At 50.1% G+C, this 21946-nt stretch overlaps 1 protein-coding gene across 1 annotated transcript; it reads left to right on the forward strand.

The window, feature by feature from the left end:
- Nucleotides 1–969: 969 nt before the first annotated feature.
- On the forward strand, nucleotides 970–21670 carry PIP4K2B (phosphatidylinositol-5-phosphate 4-kinase type 2 beta). Its single transcript, XM_059830343.1, has 10 exons — nucleotides 970–1146; nucleotides 10562–10659; nucleotides 12294–12390; nucleotides 16410–16562; nucleotides 17336–17482; nucleotides 17845–17883; nucleotides 19269–19382; nucleotides 19679–19937; nucleotides 20336–20439; nucleotides 21146–21670. The coding sequence occupies exons 1-10, from the start codon at nucleotides 970–972 to the stop codon at nucleotides 21224–21226; spliced, it is 1269 nt and encodes a 422-aa protein (XP_059686326.1). The 3' UTR covers nucleotides 21227–21670.
- The last annotated feature ends 276 nt before the right edge of the window (nucleotides 21671–21946 follow it).

Genomic DNA, 21946 nt, shown 5'->3' on the forward strand with positions numbered 1-21946 from the left:
TAGATCTTTTTTTTTTTTAAATTAAGAAATTTTACTGTCACTTGTAAATGTTCTTTGTGGCTTTTGGGGGCGGGAGGGGCAGGGGTAAACCTCGCTGTCGAGGGGAAGGTTTGGTGAGGGCGCGGGAGGCTGTAACTGGCTGTAGCAGCCCCTTTTCGGGTTTATCCGAGCGCCTGACTCGCTCCAGCCCGCAGGACCCGGCCCCGGTGCCGCCGGTTCCCGGTGCCGCCTCCACGAGGGGTCCCCGTGCAGCCCCGGCCTCTCTCCGCGCCCTTTAAACGGCGGCCTGTGACGTGTGTAGCAGCCCATTCATAATTCCAGCCGTCTTGCTGCTTATTGGCCCGTTCAGAACGGGGCGCGGTCTCGACGGCGACGTCACGCCAATTGGGCGAGACCATCTCCGGGAAGAGGAGGAGGGAAGAACGCTTTCTTTCCCCTCTCCCTCTCCCTCCCTCCAACCCTTTCCGTTGTTCCTCCTCTCAGCCCAAGCCGTGCTGCGCTTCTCCCCGTCCCTGCCGCAGGTTGAGTCGGGGAGAGGCAGCGGCCAGCGCCGCGCTCCCACTCCTCAGCATCCGAGGCTCCCCCTCCTCGGCGAGGACATGGTACCTCCCGCTCCCACCTCCTCAGCCCTCCGCCATCTTGGCGCCTCCTCAGAGCGGGGCCGGAGCGGGCTCGGCCGGCCGTGGCGGCTCCTCCTCAGCGGTGGAGCGAACCACCGCGGGGGCGGGGTGGGGGGGGCAGGGGGAGGCGGGGACGGAACCACTGCGGCAGCGACGGGGGGGACGGCGAGGGGGAAGCTAACGGGCCGGGCCGGACCAACGGGCAGGGGCTGACAGGGGCGGGCGGTACCACTGGGGGCGGGGGGGCGTGTGCCGGGCCGGGCGGAACCATGTGGAGGCGCTGGTAGGGGGGAGCCCGGAGGAGGGGGTTCGGTCCGGCTCCCGGTGCCGCTGCCGGTCCGGGTCCGCCATGGCCTCGAACTGCGCGGGGGGCTCGTCGGCGGGGGGCGTCGGGGCGGCGCTGGGCTCGGCCCTCAGCGCCAGCAAGACCAAGACCAAGAAGAAACATTTCGTGTGCCAGAAGGTGAAGCTGTTCCGGGCCTCGGAGCCGCTGCTCAGCGTCCTCATGTGGGGGGCCAACCACACGGTGAGCGCGGCCCGCAGCGGGCCCTCCCCGCCCCCTCAGCCGCGGCCCTCCTCCCCCGGGTCGGGGCCCTCCCCAGCCCCTCGGGACGGGGCCCTCGTCCCCCTCATACCGGGCCCTTCCCCTCAGCGAGCGCCCTCGCCCCCCCGGATCGGGCCCCTCCCCGCTCTCCCTCAAGCAGGGCCTTTTCCCGCCCCCCTCAGACCAGGGCCCTCGCCCCCCGGATCGGGCTCTGGCCCCCACACCCACTTTCCCCCTAAATGACAGCCTTCTCTCCCCCTGGCATCTGATCCCTAATCCGGGTCCTTCCCTGGATTCCCATTCCCAGGGCACCCCGGTGTCAGGACCGCTCGTCCTCCCGCTCTGGTGGATGCCCGCCCTGTGAGGAGGGTCTCCGTGGGGCCTGCTCCTTCCCGCGTCTATCCCTGTCCCTGGCGGAGCCTTTCTCCTGGGGCTGGGGCTCCTTCCCCAGAGCATCCCTGTCTCCGGGCAGTCTGGGTCCCCCCTGGATGTGGGTGTCCCTCCCAGACATCGCTGCCCTCATGTCTGGGGTGGCATTAGGCTTCTGTGCTGCTAGACATTTCTCTTTGCCAGAGCGTGCCTGCCCCCTCACACTCACCCATCTGCCTGTGTCCTCTTCCCCAACACCCTTCCTTCTCTTTTCCAGGACTGGGGAGGGGGAGTGATGCCGTTTTGGTTTGCGTCCCTTTGTGTAGGGTGCTGTTGCCCTGGCACACCCCCTCTCTGGCACCAGAGGCCCTGAGGACACTCATTCTACACCCACAGCGCTATCCCCTGTCACAACCCCTGGCTTTCTCACCCTGTGGCCCCGTTACGGTGAGGGGGCTCCCACGTGTCACGACCCAGAGGTCCCATGCGCACAGCGACAATCCTGTTCCTCAGTTGGCTGTATGAGGAGAATCACATGTGTCTCTCTTCTCCACCCCAAAATATAAAATGGTCTTTTTGGCCCCATCTGTCCAACCTTGTCTCCCTCTGACTTTAGGCTTCAGCTACCAGAATTCAGGCCACGTATGTCCGCCGGACTCTCGGCCTCCGTTTCCCTGGGTTGGCACGAGCCTTAGGAGGGAGCTGGGAGAGGTTCCCTTGGAAATGTCAGTGAAGGCTCAGCTTTGATCCACCTCCTTTGGAGGTTCCTAAGACCATTCTTATGCTTTTCTCTGGAAAATTCTCCCTCGTCTGTGATGGCAGGCACAAATCTTGTACTGGAATTGATTTGCCACTGCTCTTCGGATGCTGTTCTGGGAGAATGTTCAGGTGGTCAAAGAATTCAGAAACCTCATCCCTTCCTAAATTAATATGCTTTCAGGGCTCAGGCACCTATTTCTCCAGTAGATTAATGGATGTTTCCTAGACAGTGAAAGGGATTTAGGTTTAATTTTTGCAGAAACAAATAACACACACAAAAATTTAGAATTGTATTTCTAGCTTGCCTGACAATGGAGTGAAAGCTTCCAAATGTAGTTCAAGACAGCACTGTCTTTCTGAGTCAAAGGATGTTCAAGTGCTTGCTGCTCAGAGCCTTGCCCAGGAAGCAAGATAATGAATTTCATCAGGCTTTGATCAGTGGTGCTATTAGGAGCCCTGAAGAAATGGAAATTGGTGGGGTTCTTCTGAGTTTCATTTGTGGCTTCTTAGGGACAGTTGTTGCTTGGTGGCAATTAGCCTTTTTTTTTCTTTTTGTAGCTGTCTGGGTACTAGGAATCTGGCAACTTTTTTAGGCTGTGGATTAGGGTAATGTAACTTCTGGAGCACTTGGCTATGAAATATTTAGGCAAAGAGAGGAAGGCAAGCTGACAGTTCTGTATGAACATTAAGCTAGTAATGAGATTATATCAGATGCACATTAGGAAGAAATTGCTGCCAGAAAGGAGGACGGTATCCTGAGGGGCTGGGAAGGGGGTTAGAAAACGTCAGCTGTGACCTCCTCACCCTTGGACAGGCATCAAGGATTTCCCAACAAACTCCTGCTAGTTCATTTTCCTCCAACTCTCTGTCACGGATCTTCAGTCTGCGTTTGGATGAGCCTTGTGATTGCCCAAGAGGGTTGGTGGCTGGTGTGGCCATACTGCAGAGCAGGCTGCGAGCTGAGGTGGCTTTGTTTATTGAACACACGAGCAGCTACTCATCCTGGTCTGTGTCTGGGAGGTGATATTGGTGCCCTGGTTATATGGGAAGTGGAATTGCTTATGTGGGTCTGGAGAGGTTAGAAATCTTTCCAGGAGTACCTTTGGACTCTGTTAGAAATCTTTTGGGGGGTTGTTTCACGTTTGGCTTCTGGACCATGGTTTTACAAGGAGGGATGAATACCCCTTGGCAGTGTCTGTGGAGCCCTGCCTTGGGAACTCTGCAGTAGGAGGGGCAGAAAACTGCTATCAGCACAACCATGAGGCTGTGCCAGGAAGATTCTGTCAAAAGTACTTGCATTTGAGATGAACTTTTTCATGGACAAATCAAACAAACAACCATTTTATGCAATCCACCATTTCTGTTGACTGAAGAAATTCTCTTGGGTCTGTTAACTGAGTCTGGCAACAGTTCGGCCCTGCCTCGTGTTTAAACAAGCTTGTTAGCAGCTGGTGTGAATACAGGCAGTGATGGGTCTGGAGAGGATCGGGAGCAATGATGTTAGCACACCGAGAACAGGAACTGGTTGCTGGAACACCAGTTCTAAGTGTTTCTGAGTCTTGGCTGTCCTGGTGGTCCCCAGCCAGCATTTAAAACGAGTGAATCGGGGTCGGGGTGGGGCTGTGGCTGGTGTAAGCAGGGCCAAACGTGGGTGGTATTAGTTCAACAGCTAAATTTTGAACTAGAAAACCATGGAGAGGAGGGGAGAACTCATGCAGATAGGAGAAGAAAGTGGAGTCACAGAGGTTCACCCTTGATTTCTGAGTTTCTGTAAGGCAATGTAAAATTCAGCAAACGTGGAGATGGTTCCTGGGGAAGCTTTGCTTGCGACTGCTGTTGTCATGGCATTGGAAGAGGAGATGCAGCTCCTCGGTGTTTGTTACGTGCATGTTGCTCCATGCACGTTCTCCGCGCCCTGGCTGGAGTTCCCCGTGCATGGGAGCTGGCCAGCGGCCGAGGAAAAGTTGTGATAGTTCTGGAAGGGAGAAGCCATCTCGCTCTGAACAGCAAGATGAACACGGCAGTGTTGTGTGATGCTCTGGAAACCATAGAAACGGTTGTAAGGTGCTGATTATACAAGGCACTGGGATCCTAGTGAGTTCGGGGGTTGTTGGAGAGGTGACTCTTGTTTCTGTTCATTAAATGAACAGTCAAGTTCATGAGGGCCATGATGATGCTTCTCGAGGTGGCAGTTCATCAACTGGAAACGATCCCTGGAGCTCTGTGGGTGTTGGCAGGGGCAGGGGGTAGGCATAAACAAATCCCATTTCTGTTGAAATGGGTAGATCTCTTCTGTTGGCTCTGTGGATCTTGCCCGAGGCAGCCTCCTGCGCTCCAGAGGCTCCGATTAATGGCTGAAGCACCAGCCGATCTCCTAGGACCTTTAGGAGTGGTGCCAGCCAGTACAAAACACAGCTATTTAGTATTCAAGTGAAATAGCAAAATTGGGATTTGCAGCACGCTTCTCCCTTCTCTGCAGTGTTGTTTTTGGTGTTGCCATGTTAATTCTAGCCAGAGCAGCATCTGCCACGTATCAAATGTTGAAGTCCTATAAATTGGTACTGGCACAGGGTAAACAGCCTGTATTTGTCCCTTCCAACACTTGCTGTCTGCTCTGGCTCTAATTGACCTCTGGAGAGTGCAGCATATGGCGATGGCAATGATAGCCAGTGTTAATGATCGAGGTCGGTGTCTCTGAACCTTCTTATCCCGGGACCTCCTGTTAAAATATAGATTCCAGGAGCCCTTTTCCTTCCTGGGAGGTGGAGAGAAAAAGGAGGTTTTCCCGGGTAGTTCAGCGAGGAAGATGGGGCTCAGTTGCCTGCTCTGCCACTGACTCGTGCAGCCGTGGGTAGGCTGTTTAACCTTTCCATTCCTCAGCTCTTGTTTGAACCAAGGAAACCGATAGCTCTGCCTACCTGCAAGTGGACTGGGAGGACAGATGCTTTCCAGTGGTCCTGAGGCCGCACTGAAGCGACGGGCGACAGGCCGCCCTGCATTGGCGGGGCAGCAGGGTAGCACTGACTGATTCCTCTGCCTGTGATGCAGCGTTGTGCTGCAGCTCTGTCAGGACGCGGGAGTGCTTTCCAACAGGCTCCAAAGTACTTTGTTCAGGAAGAGGTGGGTTCCCTTGTCACTAGGGGATGCTTTTTTTTCCTCTCAAAGCATGCTGGTGTCCCTAGAGCGCCGACAGAAATTATTGACTACAAGATACATGCTTCCATAGCATTGCATGGGTTTTTTTGTGAGCTTGGATACTGATTAATCATGCTCTAATTCATGGAAAACAGTATTTTTTTTTCTCAAACCGTTGCCCAGTTGCTGTACTGTGTTAAGCAGCAGCAGCAAAGTTTTGCGGCAGATGTGGGTTTCTCTCCATGCGAGTTAAAATGATATTGCTATGTGTCTTTTGCCTACTTCCCTGGAGTATTAGAAAGTTTAATGCTCACAAAGTACTTTGAGATGCCTGATTGAAAGGCTTTGAGATGACAAAGTATTTTTATTTTCCTGAGCAAATTCCTGTTGTAAAGAATCGTAGAGAGTAGACTCACACACTCCATCATCTGGATCTTGTTGGTAAACAAATTGCATTTTCCCATCAATTTACTAATGGTAATTGCCACTTTGAGGCTACAGTCAGGTTTTGAAACAAAATTGTGCCTGGCCCATTCGTTCTAACAGCTGTCCCTGAATGACACAGAATATTGATGTGCCTTTTATTGAAAGAGGAATTGGCTTTGGTGGGGAAGACAAATTATCAACTACAGATAAACCCAGAATCGTACTGACTGGTGTTGCTCAAGAATTCGAGTGACCAGGAAATACAAGCTGAACAGGCAGAGGGGAGGTGGTATTTTTCCAGCCCTATAAGGCCAGGAGTGGCTGTAGACTTCTCGGCGGCGTAGGCAAAAATGAATTCTGCTGACTGAGGATGAAGGGCCCGGCCACTTCTGCGGGGGGATGAGGAGGGCTGCTGTCTGGGGAGCTGAGAAACAGCGGAGCTGAGCTTGCTCTTCCTCTGGCTGCTGAGCAAATGGAGGAGGAGGGTGGCAGTTCTGGCTTTGGAGAGATGAAGGTCTTCTCTTCCTCACCTACTGCTGTTTCCCCAAGCCCTGGTCACTCCTTCAGTGGCATCTTGCTGCCTTTCCCTCTAGGGCTCTGGCTGGGATCGCACTGTTTTGACACACCGGGCAATCTGCTGCCTTACCTCTCTCCTCGCTGGGGCGACCTCCGGCAACACCGGGCTATTCACCTTGCTCGGGAAATTGCTCCTTTGTTCTCAGAATATGGTGAAACCAGCAGAGAAATGTGAAGCATCTCTTTCTTAGTGCCCCTGCTGTTGCCTGGTCAAGATGTCAGTTGATTTGTCTAAAATGTGTCTCGGTTTTAAATTCTCTGAGCTCCACTAAGAGCCTCGGAGCCTGGTGCGTGTCTGAGTCTTTTGTGAGGCTGACGAGCATGTGCCATTCACGCTCTCTCTGGCCTGGGGAGGGGCAGGACCACTGTCTTGCTGCAAAACGCAGGTGGCAGTGGCAAAATGCACTTTTTAATGGTGCTTTCAGCCTAGGACTGGTGCCTGTCAGGTTGTCTGTGCTTTCTACCCAGTGGGGGAATAGAAAACTCCTGGCATAAGAGGGCTGTGCAAAAACAGGTGCTTATTTTCAAGAGGATTCAAAGGCAGATTAGGTCTACAAAGCTGGATGACTTACAGAAAACCAGCATCATGCTGGGTCTGGAGACAGATCCCTGGTCTGAAGAGCTTGTGCTCTAAATTAGCTGTTCTGAACTTTTTCCACTTTGGGGACCTCTGAAGCCTTTGTAGTGGAGGTGTGGAAATACCCCAGGCGCAGACTGCTGTACAGCACGGACCTGCTCTTCGCAGTTGGCTGTGCTTCTCAAAATAGCCTGTGACCCCTGCGGTGAGGGACCGAGGTGTGTGACTGCGGTGCTGTCTGCTGCTGCACCTCTGCTCTCTGCAGCTGCCTCTTCCAGAACAAAGAACCAAGCCCAAGATCTCACTGTCCATCTCGGGGCCAGCACCAGCCCCAGAGATATCCAAAGTTCCAGGTACAGGCAAACTTTCTACAGCTGGGTGACATCTCTTTGTGGGAGACAGGCAGGTCAGACCCGTGGGAATGGGCTCCCCAGGAGCCACGGGTTGCTGGGCACCTCATTGCTATGCACCTTGCTGTGACCTTGCCTTCTGTAGCATAAATACACACAGACACACACTCTGCTATATATAATCTCCTGCTACACGCTTCTCCCTGGGGAGAAGGCGAGAGAGCAAACATGTGCCAGGCGTTAGTCACGTTGTTCTCGGAGGCTGCTCAGATTCCACCATGATAAGCACAGGGGAGGATCGCTATAGAGCTGTGCTGTCCGCTGCTTTCGTTTGGGCAAGGTCTCCTAGTGTTTCACTTGGCACCGTGCCGCAGGGCCTGGCCTGATAAGCCTTAGGAAAGGGTACTGGATGCTGAGGATTGTCCTGTGAGGAGGGAGGGTTTGGGATATCCCTTTTCCAAGGCAGTGTGGGGGCTTTTCATTCCTCTCCCTTTGGCATCCTGAGGATAGTGTCAAGCATGGGAGTTACTGTGGGAGCAGACAGTGCACATCCCGCTTGCTTAAAACCCAAACAAATAAAAAAACAACAACAAAAAAACCCTAACCAAAACCACGTTTGCTTTCAGACTGGTGTCAGGAACAAAGGCCTAGTGGTCATCTGACCAAGAGCTGCCTTGTGCGGTGGAGGGCAGGCTGTCGGTGCTGGGACTAGAAACGGCCAGTTCAGCTCTTCGGCAGTGATTCTGGTCCCCAGCACGAACCCTTTCCTTCTCCCTGTCTCCTCCAGAGCCGGAATCCCAAAGCATCCAGAAAGCTCTGCTGTATGTGGATGGAAGAGCGGAAAGGCTTCTGCAGGGGGGATTTTTTTGGCTGTTGTCAGGCTGTTGTATCTTGGGAAGAGTGGGGGCATCTTTTAAATGAGACGAGGTATCCTGGCGCACCATTTCTGCCAGTCAGGAGAGTGGCAACAGGTACAACATTTGCTTTGAGGTTTCTGCTTTGGCAGAAATGAGGACATCCAGAGACGCCTTGACATCTCACTTTGCTAACATTTGTGTCTGAATTTCTGGCAGGGAGGAGACAATCTCCAAATCACTGTTCCCTCTCAGCCGTCAGCACCCTTCCTCCGCTCTGGAACAAGCTGATAATAGCTTGTTTGTGCCTTACCCACCGCCGAGAAGAGGGCTGAGAACAGGCGTGTCTAAGGAGCTGTGCTGTCGGGCTTCCCCTCCTGTTAGACAGCAATAATTAGTGGCTGGAGGCAGCGCCTCTTTCTTGATACAGAATTAGCTGGTTTTGCTTCACCCTGAGGGGAAATCACTGCATGGGGCTCTCTGATACAGCTCCCTTCAGTAGCTCTGAGCCGGACCCTGGGATCTGGGAGATCCCTTCCTTGCCTGCAGTCCTCTTGCCTTTCCTCTTGTCTAGCTGCGGCTGGAAGAACAGCTCAGTGGAGGATTGAGCCTTTAGCTTAAGCCAGAGGGTATTGGCCTCCCTGCTCCATTGTGATTACAAACGATGGGAGGCGTATGACATTATTTATTCATTCATCTGTGCAGCATTCTCCATACATCCCAAAGCACTTTATGGGAGTGCTTAATGCTCCTTGGTGCTGCTATAAAGTAAATACTGGGCAAGGCTTTAAAGAGCACCATCTCTGCTCTTAACGGAGCGATGGCTCGTTTACTTTCCGCTTATCTGTTGTGTGGGATGACTGTCTCTGAAAATAGTCATCTTTTCTCTTTGCAGTGTGTATGTGTCTTTCTTTCCAGTCTGACGTTTGTTAAATCTGGTCTGTTTTTTTCTTTGGTAATGATGGAGAAAGGATGTGAAAAATATGTACCTCATCAAAGGCTTGCTCATATAATTAGACAGCTCACTGCACATCTCCAGAGCTGGGACCTCCATGGTCCTTGCAGAGTTGAACTGTGCCACAGATCCCACTGCAGAATGGCTCCCTCACGCCTCCTTTCCTCTCCACCTCCTTGGAGGAGATGTGGCAGCAACAATTTGGACAGTATTGTGTGTCCTGTTGCACACAAGGAGCGGGGAATCCCAGAACTGGAGTCCATTTCCTTAGGCTGACAGCTTGGACGCTGTTCCCAGTCAGCAGGGAAATGCTGTGTGCTTTCCAAGCGTGCTGGAAGTCGCTTGACCTGCCTGAGGTTTTGGTGTTGGGAACAGACCCCAGGCCTGACTCCTAGCCAAACCCCGCTGTTGCCAGTGTTGTCTGCTTCTCTCCAGCATTACCTGCTTGGCACAGTAATTGTGGGAATGGAGTTGTAATGAAACTGCTTCCTAAATCCAGCATGTTAATAGCAGCTCAATTAGATGGGACTCGTGTGAATCCTGTGAAGTCCATGTGAATGAATGACACTGGGGCCGTCCTCAGAAAAGGCAGCTCAAAAGTGCAGCCTCTTGACCTGCTCTTGAATGCTGGCACATCCTTGTCAGTGCATGGGCTTGTCTGGAGCAGGGTAGCCAGATATAGTCCAGGGGTGGAATTTTTTTATTATATTTTTTTTACTATTGATACTTTCACTGCTGGGTGCTGTAGCATGAGCCTGTCTGTACAATAGTAGCTGAACATTCATTCTTCTGCTTCCCTGTATTCCTGTGGCTGCCACACATGACTAAGGAGCAAAAACAATCTCGTGGAGTGACTCATTCCTTTAGAGAAGGTGGGATAAGAGCAACAAGAGATAGCAAGCATAAAAACAGCATCCACAGGGGAGCTGTGCTGGAGTGCACCAAAGCTACCCAGAGTCTGTTCTGGCTGGATGGGTTGAAGACTTTGGTCATCTGTAATTTGTAACAGTGAGAACTAGTTAAGAAATTGGCTGATGCAACATTTCCTAAATAAAGGCAGAGCTGATTTATTTAAAACATAAAGTCTTCTATTTCTTGGTCTGTAGGTTTGTCTCAATTCTACGCTGTATCTTGGATGATCAGTGGAAGGTGAATAGATGAAAGAGCCAAGGCTGGCTTGGGAGTACTCACCACATGATTGAATGAGATGCTTCTGTGGCTTGTAACCACAGTGTTCTCCAGGTTGCTTCAGCACAGCAAGTTGCTCCGAAAGTCTAATGGGTTATATTGCTTCAAAAGCAGCTTCTGGCGTATTTGGCATCCCCGTAAGTCCACTGGCAGTAACTGCAGGGCAGTGGAACTTAGGTTTTGAGTCTCCGTTTCCTTTCTCTTTTAGATCAACGAACTCAGCAATGTTCCTGTCCCTGTCATGTTAATGCCCGATGACTTTAAAGCCTACAGTAAGATTAAGGTGGACAATCATCTATTCAACAAGTAAGTAGGTGCTTCCCAACTTGTTTGTAATTAGAGCTCTTTGCTGTGGGGGAAACTGGCATGTTGAAGGCCTTTTGGTTTGTTCCCTGTTGTAATGCCGGAAGGATCTAGAATGGCTGGACACATGCCCCGAGTCTGTGCCCTGCCCAGACCACTCAACAGGACAGGTGGGGGGTCAGTCTGTCACTGAGATGCTGTCTTGTCGTTTGGTTTATATCCTTTGAGTGATGAGAAGTCTGGTAAGGCCAGGCTCAGAAGTGGCACTGCTTAAAAACAAAGCTAGTTACACATAGATATCCACTGGACTGGGTAGAAGACAATTAATATTTTAGAATTCACAAAGTGTAAATTGTCCAAAGCCCTAGGGCTGGCGTTCGCTGCACATCCTGGTTATGCACCAAACTGATGCAGGACTGTCTCCTGACTCCTGCTGTGCCCTGTCTGGGTGTCCTGTCCTGACCAGTAGAACCCAAATCCCAAGACCACAGAGGAGAGGGCAGGAGTTCGCTCTCCGTGACCTGCTAGGTTCCTTGTCTCTTTGAGACTGTTCACAGGAGACAGCCGTGAAGCTGCATGGACCCCTGGCCCATGGGGTTTGTGGGGAGTTACCCCCTTCTCCTTTTCTCAAAAGATCAATGTTTGGAAGTTGTTTTAAAGCCATGGTTGTGACTGGTGCTCAGAGCTGTGTTCTCCACCCTGGCTCTCTGTGTGTACAGGTCTGCAGTGCTCCCTGACTAATGCTTCATTTTCACTAAGTTTCACAGGGATCAGCTTTTGAGAGTGGGAGTGTGATTCAAAAGTTTGTCTTCTCTGGCACCTACAATTTGCAGTATCTGCTCTTCCCTCTTCTCCTACATAGATTTTAGTTTCCCACATATTGGTGCAAAGGATTCTCATTGAGAATGAGCTGACAAAATCTCCCACTGTGTCCAAGCAGGACCATCCTCTCTTCTTCTTCCCACTGGGCAGAGTAAGAGCTCTGGTAGAGAGTAGATGTGGCATCCCTCAGCGACGGGGAACGTTGTCTGCTGTACTGTGCTCTGGGGAGGTCGCCTTCCCGGCTGGCAAGGCCTGGCAGCAAAGCTCGCTCTGTAATGGTTGTGACTGGTCTGGAACATGCCAGACTGGAGCTGATTCACCCCCTTTCCTTTGCGTTCTGGGTGAGATGGTTTGTCTTGTGTTGACCTTTCTTTTGACGCACGAGTGATCTGATCTGATCTGAAATTAGAGCCCCCCCCCTTTCCTCCAGCTTTTCATCTTAAACAGTAACAGTGTGTTGCAGGGGGCAGCTGTGTTACTGAACGGAACAAAGCAACAAAGGAGGAGGAGAGACAAATTATTCTGTCAAATCTGTGCTTGTGACAGGGGAGATTGTTCTGCAAGACAGACATCCTCATCCAAAGAGCCTGTTAGTCAAAAGCTGGATCCTGCAAGCATTTCTATGAACAGATGACTTTTGTAGGCATCCAAAGAAACAAGCTACCCTAATGAGGGTAAATACTTGCAGAATAGGGCCCTTGTAGGTAGGAGGGGGCTTGGGTATCCTGGGGGGTTAGCAGTGAAGTGGGAGAAGATTTGAGTTTGATTTCACAAGCTGATCATTGCACAAGAATATCTTTTCTGGTTTGCTCTAGGGAAAACTTGCCAAGTCGCTTTAAATTTAAGGAGTATTGTCCACTGGTGTTCCGAAACCTCCGAGAAAGATTTGGGATTGACGATCAAGACTACCAGGTACCGTCTCTTCTCTCCCTGCCCTCCTAACACTTTTCCCTAGGACAGAATAACCAAGTTGGCAGAGAAACTATGATATCAACATTCTTGTGTGGTCAGTTTTTATGGGCTTATAATCATGGTTTGAATGGTTTTACCATAACCCCAAGGGCCCCCAGCAGCGGAGTAGATCTTGCTGTGCGAGGCGCTGGGCAATTGCAGAACGAAAGATGGTCCCCGCTCCAGAGCACTTGCAGTCTAGGCATAAAATAAGAGGCAGCAGATGGTTGCAGACAGGCAGGAGCTCAAGGATAACAATGATCTAGTGCAGAACATCTGCAAGGAAAATGAGTCTGTCGTGCTTTTACAGATTCGGGTGCTGCTTTAACCCAGTGTGTATGCCAAGCATTGGTGCTGTTGAATTGGGTTTATCAAGGTGGCTGCTGCTTTGGGACATGTCCCCTAGGGCCAGAAACTCAGGCTTGCCTTGGAGGGGAGAGACATTTTCTAGTATTAATACTGCGGGGCTTAAATCCAGTGAAAAAGAGATGTCGCAACTCCTGCAGCTACAGCAGGGCCACCCTTCCACACACAGCGCTTAGTCTTACGCGTGCAGGAGATGTGTAGTAGCAGGCTGCTTAGAGAGCTCTTAAATGAGGGAGAAGCCAGTGCAGAAAAAGAGGGTGGCTTTGATAGCTGCATGGCCTTTAGCAAGCCGAGTGTTAGGTAATTAAGCCCAGTATCTTTGGCACTCTACTGCAGTTGATAAAGGCTGGCAATGCGCCAGGTCGCGGGCTTCAACTAAAATATTCACTGGAATCCGCCAGCCCAGAGTGGCACGTTAGTGCTGGAGCAGTGGGTGAGTGGTGCAAGCTTCTTGCTCTCTCCCTTCTTTGCTTCATGTGCAAGCCCAGCCATGCTCCCTGCTGCCTGTGTTGTGGGGAGAGGAGATTGGAGCAGAGCTGTTCCTGCTAATCCCACCAAACTGCTTCCTTCTGGTAGTGTGTGTGTGTGCCCGTGTCCACGTACATCAGTGTATACGCCCTCCCCAAGCATGTCAAAATTTTCCGTGATTATATCTAGATTATTGCTTGATCTCCCCTGTTTCAAGGTTAATGTAATGAAGAGATCTGTTTTCTTACTCCAGCTGCATGGCTCATTGCATTGGTGAGACACCAGACCTACTTGATCCAGTTTCTGGTTTCATGTGGTATGGGGCAAGGAGCAGATGTGTAGCACCTGCATCCTCTCCTCTGCCCCTTGTTCCCAGACCAAGAGGGGAGCATGCTGGTCCCTCTGTGAGAAGGGGTGACCTCTGAGGATACCGGGATCGGTGTTTCAGGCTTTATGCTTTTTTTGTGAGCTGTCTCAGTTGCCTCTCTCCTGGCTGCCAGGGCCCATCCTACTCTGCTGCCTGTTCTCAGGCATGCTGGGCACTCTGAGGGTGTTTGCTCAAAGTGAGACACGTTTTTTGAGCAGAACTGACAGTCGTCTTTTGCTTTTCTTCTGCGAGGGGCCAGCCATCCCCGGGAGGAATAGTAAATGCTGGCTGCTGCCTCCTGGCTGCCTGTCGCAGCTCTGGTCTGGGTGACTGCCCATCTGCTGACAGAGATAGAGCTGAGCCCAGCGTTAGGAGGCAGGTGGCATTCGTTGTGCCTGCGTGTGCTCATGCCTTGTAATTAATTACCTGCGAGTCATGAGTTGAGCACACAGATCTCTCTTGCTTGTGATGGAAGATCTCTTATTTTCAGGACACAGCTGCTAGGTCCATGCTTTTCTTGAGCACATGCCTGTTAGATTATTAATTTTATTTTTTCCTTCCTACTGTCAGGCTTGTTCTCTAGGCAGCGATGGCATTTTGCCAGGAGAAAAGCAGTATCGTTGCCTCCTGGTCTGTTGACAGTAGTTCATGCCAGGCTGTGTATGGCTCTTGAGGAGACTGGCCAGCAACACCCTGCCCCTGGGGCTGGCTGTACCAGGGAATTACTTTGTGTGCTGGCTTCCTCCATACCCTTCAACGTACTTGCCTGCAGCGAAGTCATTAGCTCCTAATTATTTTTTCTCCTGGTCCATCCGCTACAGTATATTTTAGAAACTTTTTTCTCAGTTTCTTTTAAGAAGTGATCAGAACCATGTGAAGTAACTTACATAGAAGCACCCACAATCTTGTTGGTTCTCAATACCTAATTTATCATTTATGCTTTACCTGTTGCTCTGAAGGATTACTTCTCCCATCTCTGTGGTAGAGCAGTTTGGCTCTTTAAAAGTGTCCAGCTAGAACAGAAAGCAGAAAACATTCACTGAGCTAAATTCAGGTGGGTAAAACGTGATGGCTTGAGTGGGAATTGAGCCAGGATGCTAAATATAACACCCAATCTGTGGAAGAGGTGGGAGTGACAGGAAGGGAATGAAGTAAACCTAAGGGCTGTGAATTTGGTAATGTCCATATGTGGTCACGATTTCTGCTTCCCATCTCCTCTAGAAGAAATGCTCTGTGGTTTTGAGGTGAGGGGTGATTAAACTGTGTAGCACAGACTCATTTGCAAATGTCAGCAAGAAGCGAGGGGGTTTTTTTGTTTGCCTTTATTTTGCTGACAGTTTCTAAAGCCCTTGGCAGGAGTAGAGTTTTTCCCCTGCTTCATTAAAGTTTTAAAAGCTTTAAATGCTTCATTCTGAAAAGAAACCTCTCGGCTCACTTGCAGCGTGACATGGTAAATCCCTCTTTCGCAGCAGGCTCTGCTTGCCTGCGTGTCTGCATCTGCAGAAGAGCAGGCTCCCTCTGCTGTCTGCTCTTCAGAGAGCTGAGGGAAGGAGAGAACAGTGGAACTAGCAGCTACAAAAAAAATACATCATGAAATGCATTGTCTGGCCCTGAGATCCTGAAAGACACATCTACCTTGAGCTAAAGACCGTTAACCAGGTGTCAGTACCACTGTGTTTCGGAGCACAACTCTCAACTCTCCCCATCTGCTTGTGCCAGTGGCAAGGAAATGCTAGTGAGAGCCTGTACTATTGGTTGACAAAATGGCTTCTGAACAGACAGACATTGGTGACTTGTCTGGTGGAGTTGGAAGGCAGTTGCTGAGACCTGTGACAAGCAGGAAACTGGTGACCTGCTTGGGTTAGTCTGGAAGGTGCAAAGAGCACTGACTCTAACAGTGGGATGAGGCTCACAACGAGTCCCCCTACCTGGCGAAGAGACATCAGAACAAAGAGCTCATGTTGTGGCTCAGGGAACGCAGTAGATACTTGCTCTGCAGTTTGCTTGGCACAATTTTCCAATTGTGCTGCAAGTATGAAAAGAAGCTGCAATGTTTCGTTGCTAAGGGTGGAGACAGGGATATAAAGACAGATGCTGCTGGTTGTCGGAAGAACAACCAAGCTATTTATACTCACAATTCTTTTCGTCCAATTGTAAGAATAGCAGAGGCTGAGGGTGGCTTTTGGTTTCAGGATGACCTGTAAAGAATTCCCAAACAATGAGACTTTTGCCAGTTTAGACTGCTTTTTGATGGAAAAGAAGGCAGGCTGTTTCATTAATTTTGTTCTGGTTTTCCTTAAATCTTGAAAATACCCTGCCTGTTCTTAGATTTCCAGGAGGGAATGCTAAGAAGTCGTGGTCTGTGTATACTGCCTCCTTAATAACTCATTAGTAAAAAACATTTTGAAAAATGCATGCCAGGTGTTGGAGTAAAACAGGTAAACAAATTGAAGGCCCAAATGAAAGCTCTAAACTCCATGTCCAGAATTCTAAATAATTGGGTTAATCTCAGTAGTGCTGAACACTCAAGGATGCTTGCTTATTAACGGTCACGACTGGAGTGTGTTCGGAAGTGTTCTCTGAAACTTGGCCAGGACACTGTCACAGTTACGAAGGTGGAGCACAAAGTCTCTGGGATGTCTGTTGTTCCAGAGCCAGCTTGTGGAGCTGGCCGTGGTTGCCCATGTCTCATCTGCTTTCCAAGACTGCTCTTCTTTCTTCTCCAGGGAGGTGGCAGCTCCTGCCTCTCCTCCCCACTTTTTTGTTCTGGTTCCCTCAGAACTCGGTGACACGAAGCGCCCCAGTGAACAGTGACAGCCAGGGCCGATGTGGGGCCCGGTTCCTCACCACCTATGACAGAAGGTTTGTCATTAAAGCAGTGTCAAGCGAGGATGTAGCAGAGATGCACAACATCTTAAAGAAGTACCATCAGGTACGGTGAGTCTGGAACCCTGGGAGGGGAGGTGGCAAACACCTTGGGGAGCATCTTGTGATTTGCTGGGGAACTGGAGCTTGAATTCACAGTGTGCAACCTGGCAGAGCTTGCAAATAGCTTTTGCAAAAGAAAACTGTGTTCCTTAGCATCTGAGAGCCAATTATGGCACAGCTGCCTGCTTCTTCACAGTGCTGAGCCCCTTCACAGCTCACCCTGTTCCTTATGTCAATGAATTATGGATTGTTGGTACCTGAGATCTGTAAACACGCTCCTAATTCAATCCTTTGAATCAGACTTTCCAGAGAGACCAGAGAGGAGACTGTTACATGCAACAGAGAAAGGGGGGCAAAGTGGGACAGCTGGAAACGTTCTACCCTGGTCCATGTTATCTGCCAGTCCATCTGCTCTTGACTTTCAGATATACTCACATAATCACAAGAAGTGAAGTTAGCCACTGCCAACAGGAGACTCGCCCTGCTGAGACTGGGTGACAGACATGCACACCTAGCCTGTTACAGTAGGCTGGACATGCACACACAGTGGGATGCTCTGTCTCAGCTCAGGGCTGGAAGATTCTTACAATGCCCTAACTTGCTTTTCTTGAGACGCTAGGAGCCATTTGCAAGCCTCCTTTCCTTTCACGTTGGTGTCAGATGGCTGGAACTGGAGGCTTCACTATCAGCTTCTTGCTGAGCTTGAGTTCTGTCAGAGATCAGTTTTGTGTGACAGTACCGTCTTTCTCTGCCCTTCCCTTCCCTGCTCTCCTCCAGTTCATAGTGGAGTGTCATGGGAACACCCTCCTGCCCCAGTTCCTTGGCATGTACCGGCTCACCGTGGATGGAGTGGAAACCTACATGGTGGTTACCAGAAACGTATTTAGTCACAGGCTGACTGTGCACCGGAAATATGACCTGAAGGTGAGTGTTTGGAGGGAAGTCAGGGAGCTGAGAGCTCCTTTTCCAGGAGGGTGGGAGTTGATCTTTGTAACACCCACTTGACAAGGTCCTGGGCTTTGCTTTTTGTTCAGGGGATTAGGTTTTGGGGGCTCTGGATGGAGCTTCACTTGAGGCTCAAATGTTGTTCCATTCCCCTGTCCCAAGTGGCCTACACTACACCAGGGAGATATGTAAGTCTATCTCAGGCATGAAAAAGAGGTTGAGCACTGCTTTTGAAAATACTTCCATTATTTTTCTGCATGGAGGAATTAAATGGTGTCAGTGAATTCTTTGGGAATATGACACATAGTGCAGCAATGCTCTTTTCTTTATTCTTTTATCAGGGCTCAACAGTATCCAGGGAAGCAAGCGATAAAGAGAAGGTATGGACCGTTCCTGGCCAGCCTTTCCTTCCTGCTGGTGGTTGGAAGCAGATGGGATCCAACTGACTTCCCTTTTCCAAAGGGGTATTGAGCAGGCGATATTAAATGGGCCCTGAGTGATAACCTGTTTCTGTCCCACCTTTCAGGCTGTGCCCAGTAACTGCTCAGGAAGAGATGGTGCAGATCTGGCGCTGCCCTGCCCTGCTCTGTTATGTTGACACTACCAGGAGTGGGGGGAACTTCTTGGGGGACAATCCCACAAGTACCAAAACCCACATTAGTGCAATGCTGTCTTTATGGAAGGATTTCTTCATAGCACTCCCTGTGTACCAAACTGAGTCAGGTCAGCAGTTAGCTTTTGCAACAGATGCTTTTATAAACCAGACCAGCTCCTCTCAGATTCTTGGCATATCTCAGCATGTTTTTAAGTTTGGTTTCTGGTGCCATTAGGGGAACTTACGATTAAGAATCCTGCCCCTGCAAAACTTTGGCTGTGATGCTGCCATGAAAAGTCCTGTTGAAATCACAGCAGTAACTCATGGTACTACATGTTTTGCACATGCACATGGGATTTTCAGGTTTGGGACCGCAGAATAAGTCTATGCCAGCCTGCCCTAAAATTAGATCTCTGGCATGAGCCAAGGAACTCCCATTTACACCGAATGCTCTGGCATCAAGGCACGGCTTTGTCATGCCCAAGTGTCCCCAGCTTGCTGGCTATTTACTCTCTAGCTTTTTCTGCTTATGCAGTTTGTCTCAGACCATACATATTAGATCTATATAAAGCCATCACATGCTCACATATAATTCTACGAGCAAAATAATTTAATTCCCAGTTGCACAAAGGGGTTGTATGTTCTTCCATATCCCTGAGGAGAAATCCTCAGGGCCTGCTGCAAGCAGATTCCTCAAAAAGCAATGGTTTTAATTTTTTCCTCAAGTCTTTAGGGAGAGAAGCATTTTTTTTTCCCAAGCCTTCACCCCTTCCCCCCCCCAATCAGAAGCCAACAAAATGCATTTCTTTTCTATTCTGGGAGCTGGTCGGACCGTCTCTGGCTGGAGCCCAGCTGTCAAGCTTCCAGCCTGCAGCACATCTTCACAGCAGTCTTTAAAGTTGAGTTCCTCTCTGTGTCTCCCTTCGGTCTCCCCCTAGGTACAGCTCAGCACATGGATTTGTTGATAAATACTGTGATCTCCCTGATGCCATTTTCATACTTAGTGGACAGGATGAGCCACTCCACCTTATAAACAGGCAAAAGATCCTGGTGCAGCCCCACGCTCTATCAGAGTCTCTGTGCAGTCAACATATTGCTAATGGATCAGTGTACCAGCCCTCCCCCAAGAAGTAGGTGTTTGGAGAATTTGACACAGGCTTTTTGTTGCAGGCCAAGGATCTACCAACGTTCAAGGACAATGACTTCTTGAATGAGGGTCAGAAGCTGCATGTTGGAGAAGAGAGTAAAAAGAACTTCCTTGAAAAGCTGAAGCGGGACGTGGAGGTAGAGTTTCCCGGGGAACAGCTTTTACTCTGTCTCCCATAACTGGATTCTTACTGTGGCCTCTGGCTCAAGGGGTGCAGTAGTGACCAAAAAGCAAGTCATTCCTGGATCAATCAAGCAAATACAGTCAGGGTCGTGCTGATGGCAGTGGGCATATGAGCTCATGTGTAGATTCTCTGGAGTCTAATAAGGGTTTAGCTCTCACTGCAGCCCTTTTGGGATATACTGGCAGAGTAGGACTGAGGATTTCTGATCCTATGTGGATGCTGTTGTTCTCACTCATCTCTTTCTCCCAGTTTTTAGCTCAGCTGAAGATTATGGACTACAGCTTGCTGGTTGGGATCCATGACGTTGACCGAGCAGAGCAGGAAGAGATGGAAGTGGAGGATCGGGCAGAGGATGAGGAGTGTGAGAACGATGGTCTCGGAGGCAATCCCATTTCCTCCTATGGCACACCCCCTGATAGCCCTGGCAATCTCCTCAACTACCCTCGCTTCTTTGGGCCTGGAGAGTTTGATCCTTCTGTCGACGTCTATGCCATGAAAAGCCACGAAAGTGAGTAGCGTGGAATATTGCCCTGAAGAAGGTCTGGAGGGCAGAGGAGGTGTCCTGTGGTCTGTCTAGGCTAAGTGGAGTGGGAGGATAGTCCACAGAGAGAGAGAGAGAGAGACCCTGCCAAGTGTCTCTCCTTTGCTGTACCATCCGTTGTTGTGGATGGTGTGAGTTGGAATGGGTAGAAGTGATGGTTGGAGAGCAGTGGCGTGTTCAGAGAGCATGTGGGCCTCTGTGTGCTGTTTCCAGTCATTCTTCTCTGCCCTTCTACAGCCTCCAGCTGCCTTGCTTTCTCTGCTAGTTGCATCAAAACAGATCTGCCATGTATTTCTTAAGGAGGGGGGTGCAGCTGGGCTTTGCTCACAGCTCAGGGTGTGCTAGCGACTCTCTTGCCTTGCTAGGTGCCCCCAAGAAGGAAGTGTACTTCATGGCCATTATAGACATTCTTACGCCATATGATGCGAAGAAGAAAGCTGCACATGCTGCCAAAACAGTGAAACATGGGGTAAGCAGCCTGCCACCTGCATGGAGGATGGGCTTTGGGGCTTCTGCTTTGCCTGCATGCCTGCGTGCGTATGTGTGATGTCTCCTGACACTGATTTTTCTACCAGTATGGAAGTTCTCCAGTGATCCTGTGCCCAAGAACAGCTCCTCCCTCACTTACTGTCTCCTCAGACGGCCTTGGAAAGGCTTTCCCTCTGGTTGGTTGGAGATGACTTGCATTTACGTCCCAGTTTGGGAGCTGCTCAATTTCCCTGGTGTGGCACCAACAGCCTCACAGAGCAGGAATGGACTGGCTGCAGGGAGACATACTACCCTGCCCCCTTCCTGGGGCCAGTCCTGCTCCCTGGCAGCAATCCTGAACTTCCAAAAAGGGCTTGAAAAAAGCCCAGGTTAGCAGGACATGAGAGTTTTTCATGCTCCTTCCAAACCCTCCTGTAAACCATGAGAGAACAAACCCAGTGCTTTGACTCGGTGGTCTGCAGAAGGTCCAGCTGGAGCTAAAATCAGTTTCCTTGGGGATCTCTCTAGACCTCTCCGGATGTTGTTTTTTCCTAGAACTTGCGAATTGTTATGGGTCTTTCCTGGCAGAGACAGGCTGTGCTGACGTGATGGCTCCCTGCTGTCCTCCCTCCTCCACCCTTTGCACTGCTGCAGGGTCTGCCCTTCGAGGAGGGTGTTGTGACTTGTCTCTCCTCTCTGCCTTGCAGGCTGGGGCAGAGATCTCCACCGTGAACCCAGAGCAGTACTCTAAACGCTTCAATGAATTTATCTCCAATATCCTGACATAGTCGTCTCCAGCCTTCAGCAAGAAATGAAGAGAAGAGGGGCTACTTCCAAACAGAGAATGCAGCCTGTGACACTAAAACAGACACTGTAGCAGCATGTGGGGTGTGCGTGTGTGTGTGCGCGCGTGCGTGTGCAAGAGTGAGTGTGTGGCACTGTGTGACTTAAGAGAAAACTAATTCTAGGTGCACCCTCCAACAGTCCACTTGACCCGGGTGGAAAAGTGGGGTTTTATGTTACAGAAGTGCCCAGACATAGATTTGAGGGCTTTTTAAAACAAAAGTGCATTGTTTCAGCACTGCTCTTTCTAATGACATTTTCTCCTCTCTGATCAAGAGAATCCCATAGGGATATGATATGTGGCACTGTATAAAAGGGGTTGCTCTAGATCACGTTCAGTGGGAGTGAAGCAGTGCCTGATTCCACAAACTACTATTTTTTTTTTTTTTTTTTTTTTTATTGGACTGTCTTTACCAGAAAGACATACAAGCCCTTTTATTTCCCTCTTGGTAGGAATTGGAAGGAAGACAGCTCACCATTTCAAGGACGGAAAATATTACTCTGATAAGGAGGAGTCGCTGAACTTTAGGTAAATTCAGACTGGGACACTTTATATTTTTTGGTTAATTTAAGTAACAAAAACTTTTTTTGTAACTGCACTTGATCTATAAGAAAGGTGAGGGAAATGAACATCTACCAAAGATGATCGCTTAAAAAGGTGTAAC

The sequence above is a fragment of the Gavia stellata genome, chromosome 28 (assembly GCF_030936135.1).
Source record: "Gavia stellata isolate bGavSte3 chromosome 28, bGavSte3.hap2, whole genome shotgun sequence".
NCBI lineage: Eukaryota > Metazoa > Chordata > Aves > Gaviiformes > Gaviidae > Gavia > Gavia stellata.

What these genes read in the sequence shown, in the direction of transcription:
- PIP4K2B (XM_059830343.1), top strand. Translation starts at nt 970, where the DNA reads ATGGCCTCGAACTGCGCGGGGGGCTCGTCGGCGGGGGGCGTCGGGGCG. An exon ending in TGTGGGGGGCCAACCACACG is followed by an intron (nt 1,147 to 10,561) that starts GTGAGCGCGGCC and finishes TTTCTCTTTTAG; the next exon opens with ATCAACGAACTCAGCAATGT. An exon ending in AAGCAAGCGATAAAGAGAAG is followed by an intron (nt 17,884 to 19,268) that starts GTATGGACCGTT and finishes TTTTTGTTGCAG; the next exon opens with GCCAAGGATCTACCAACGTT.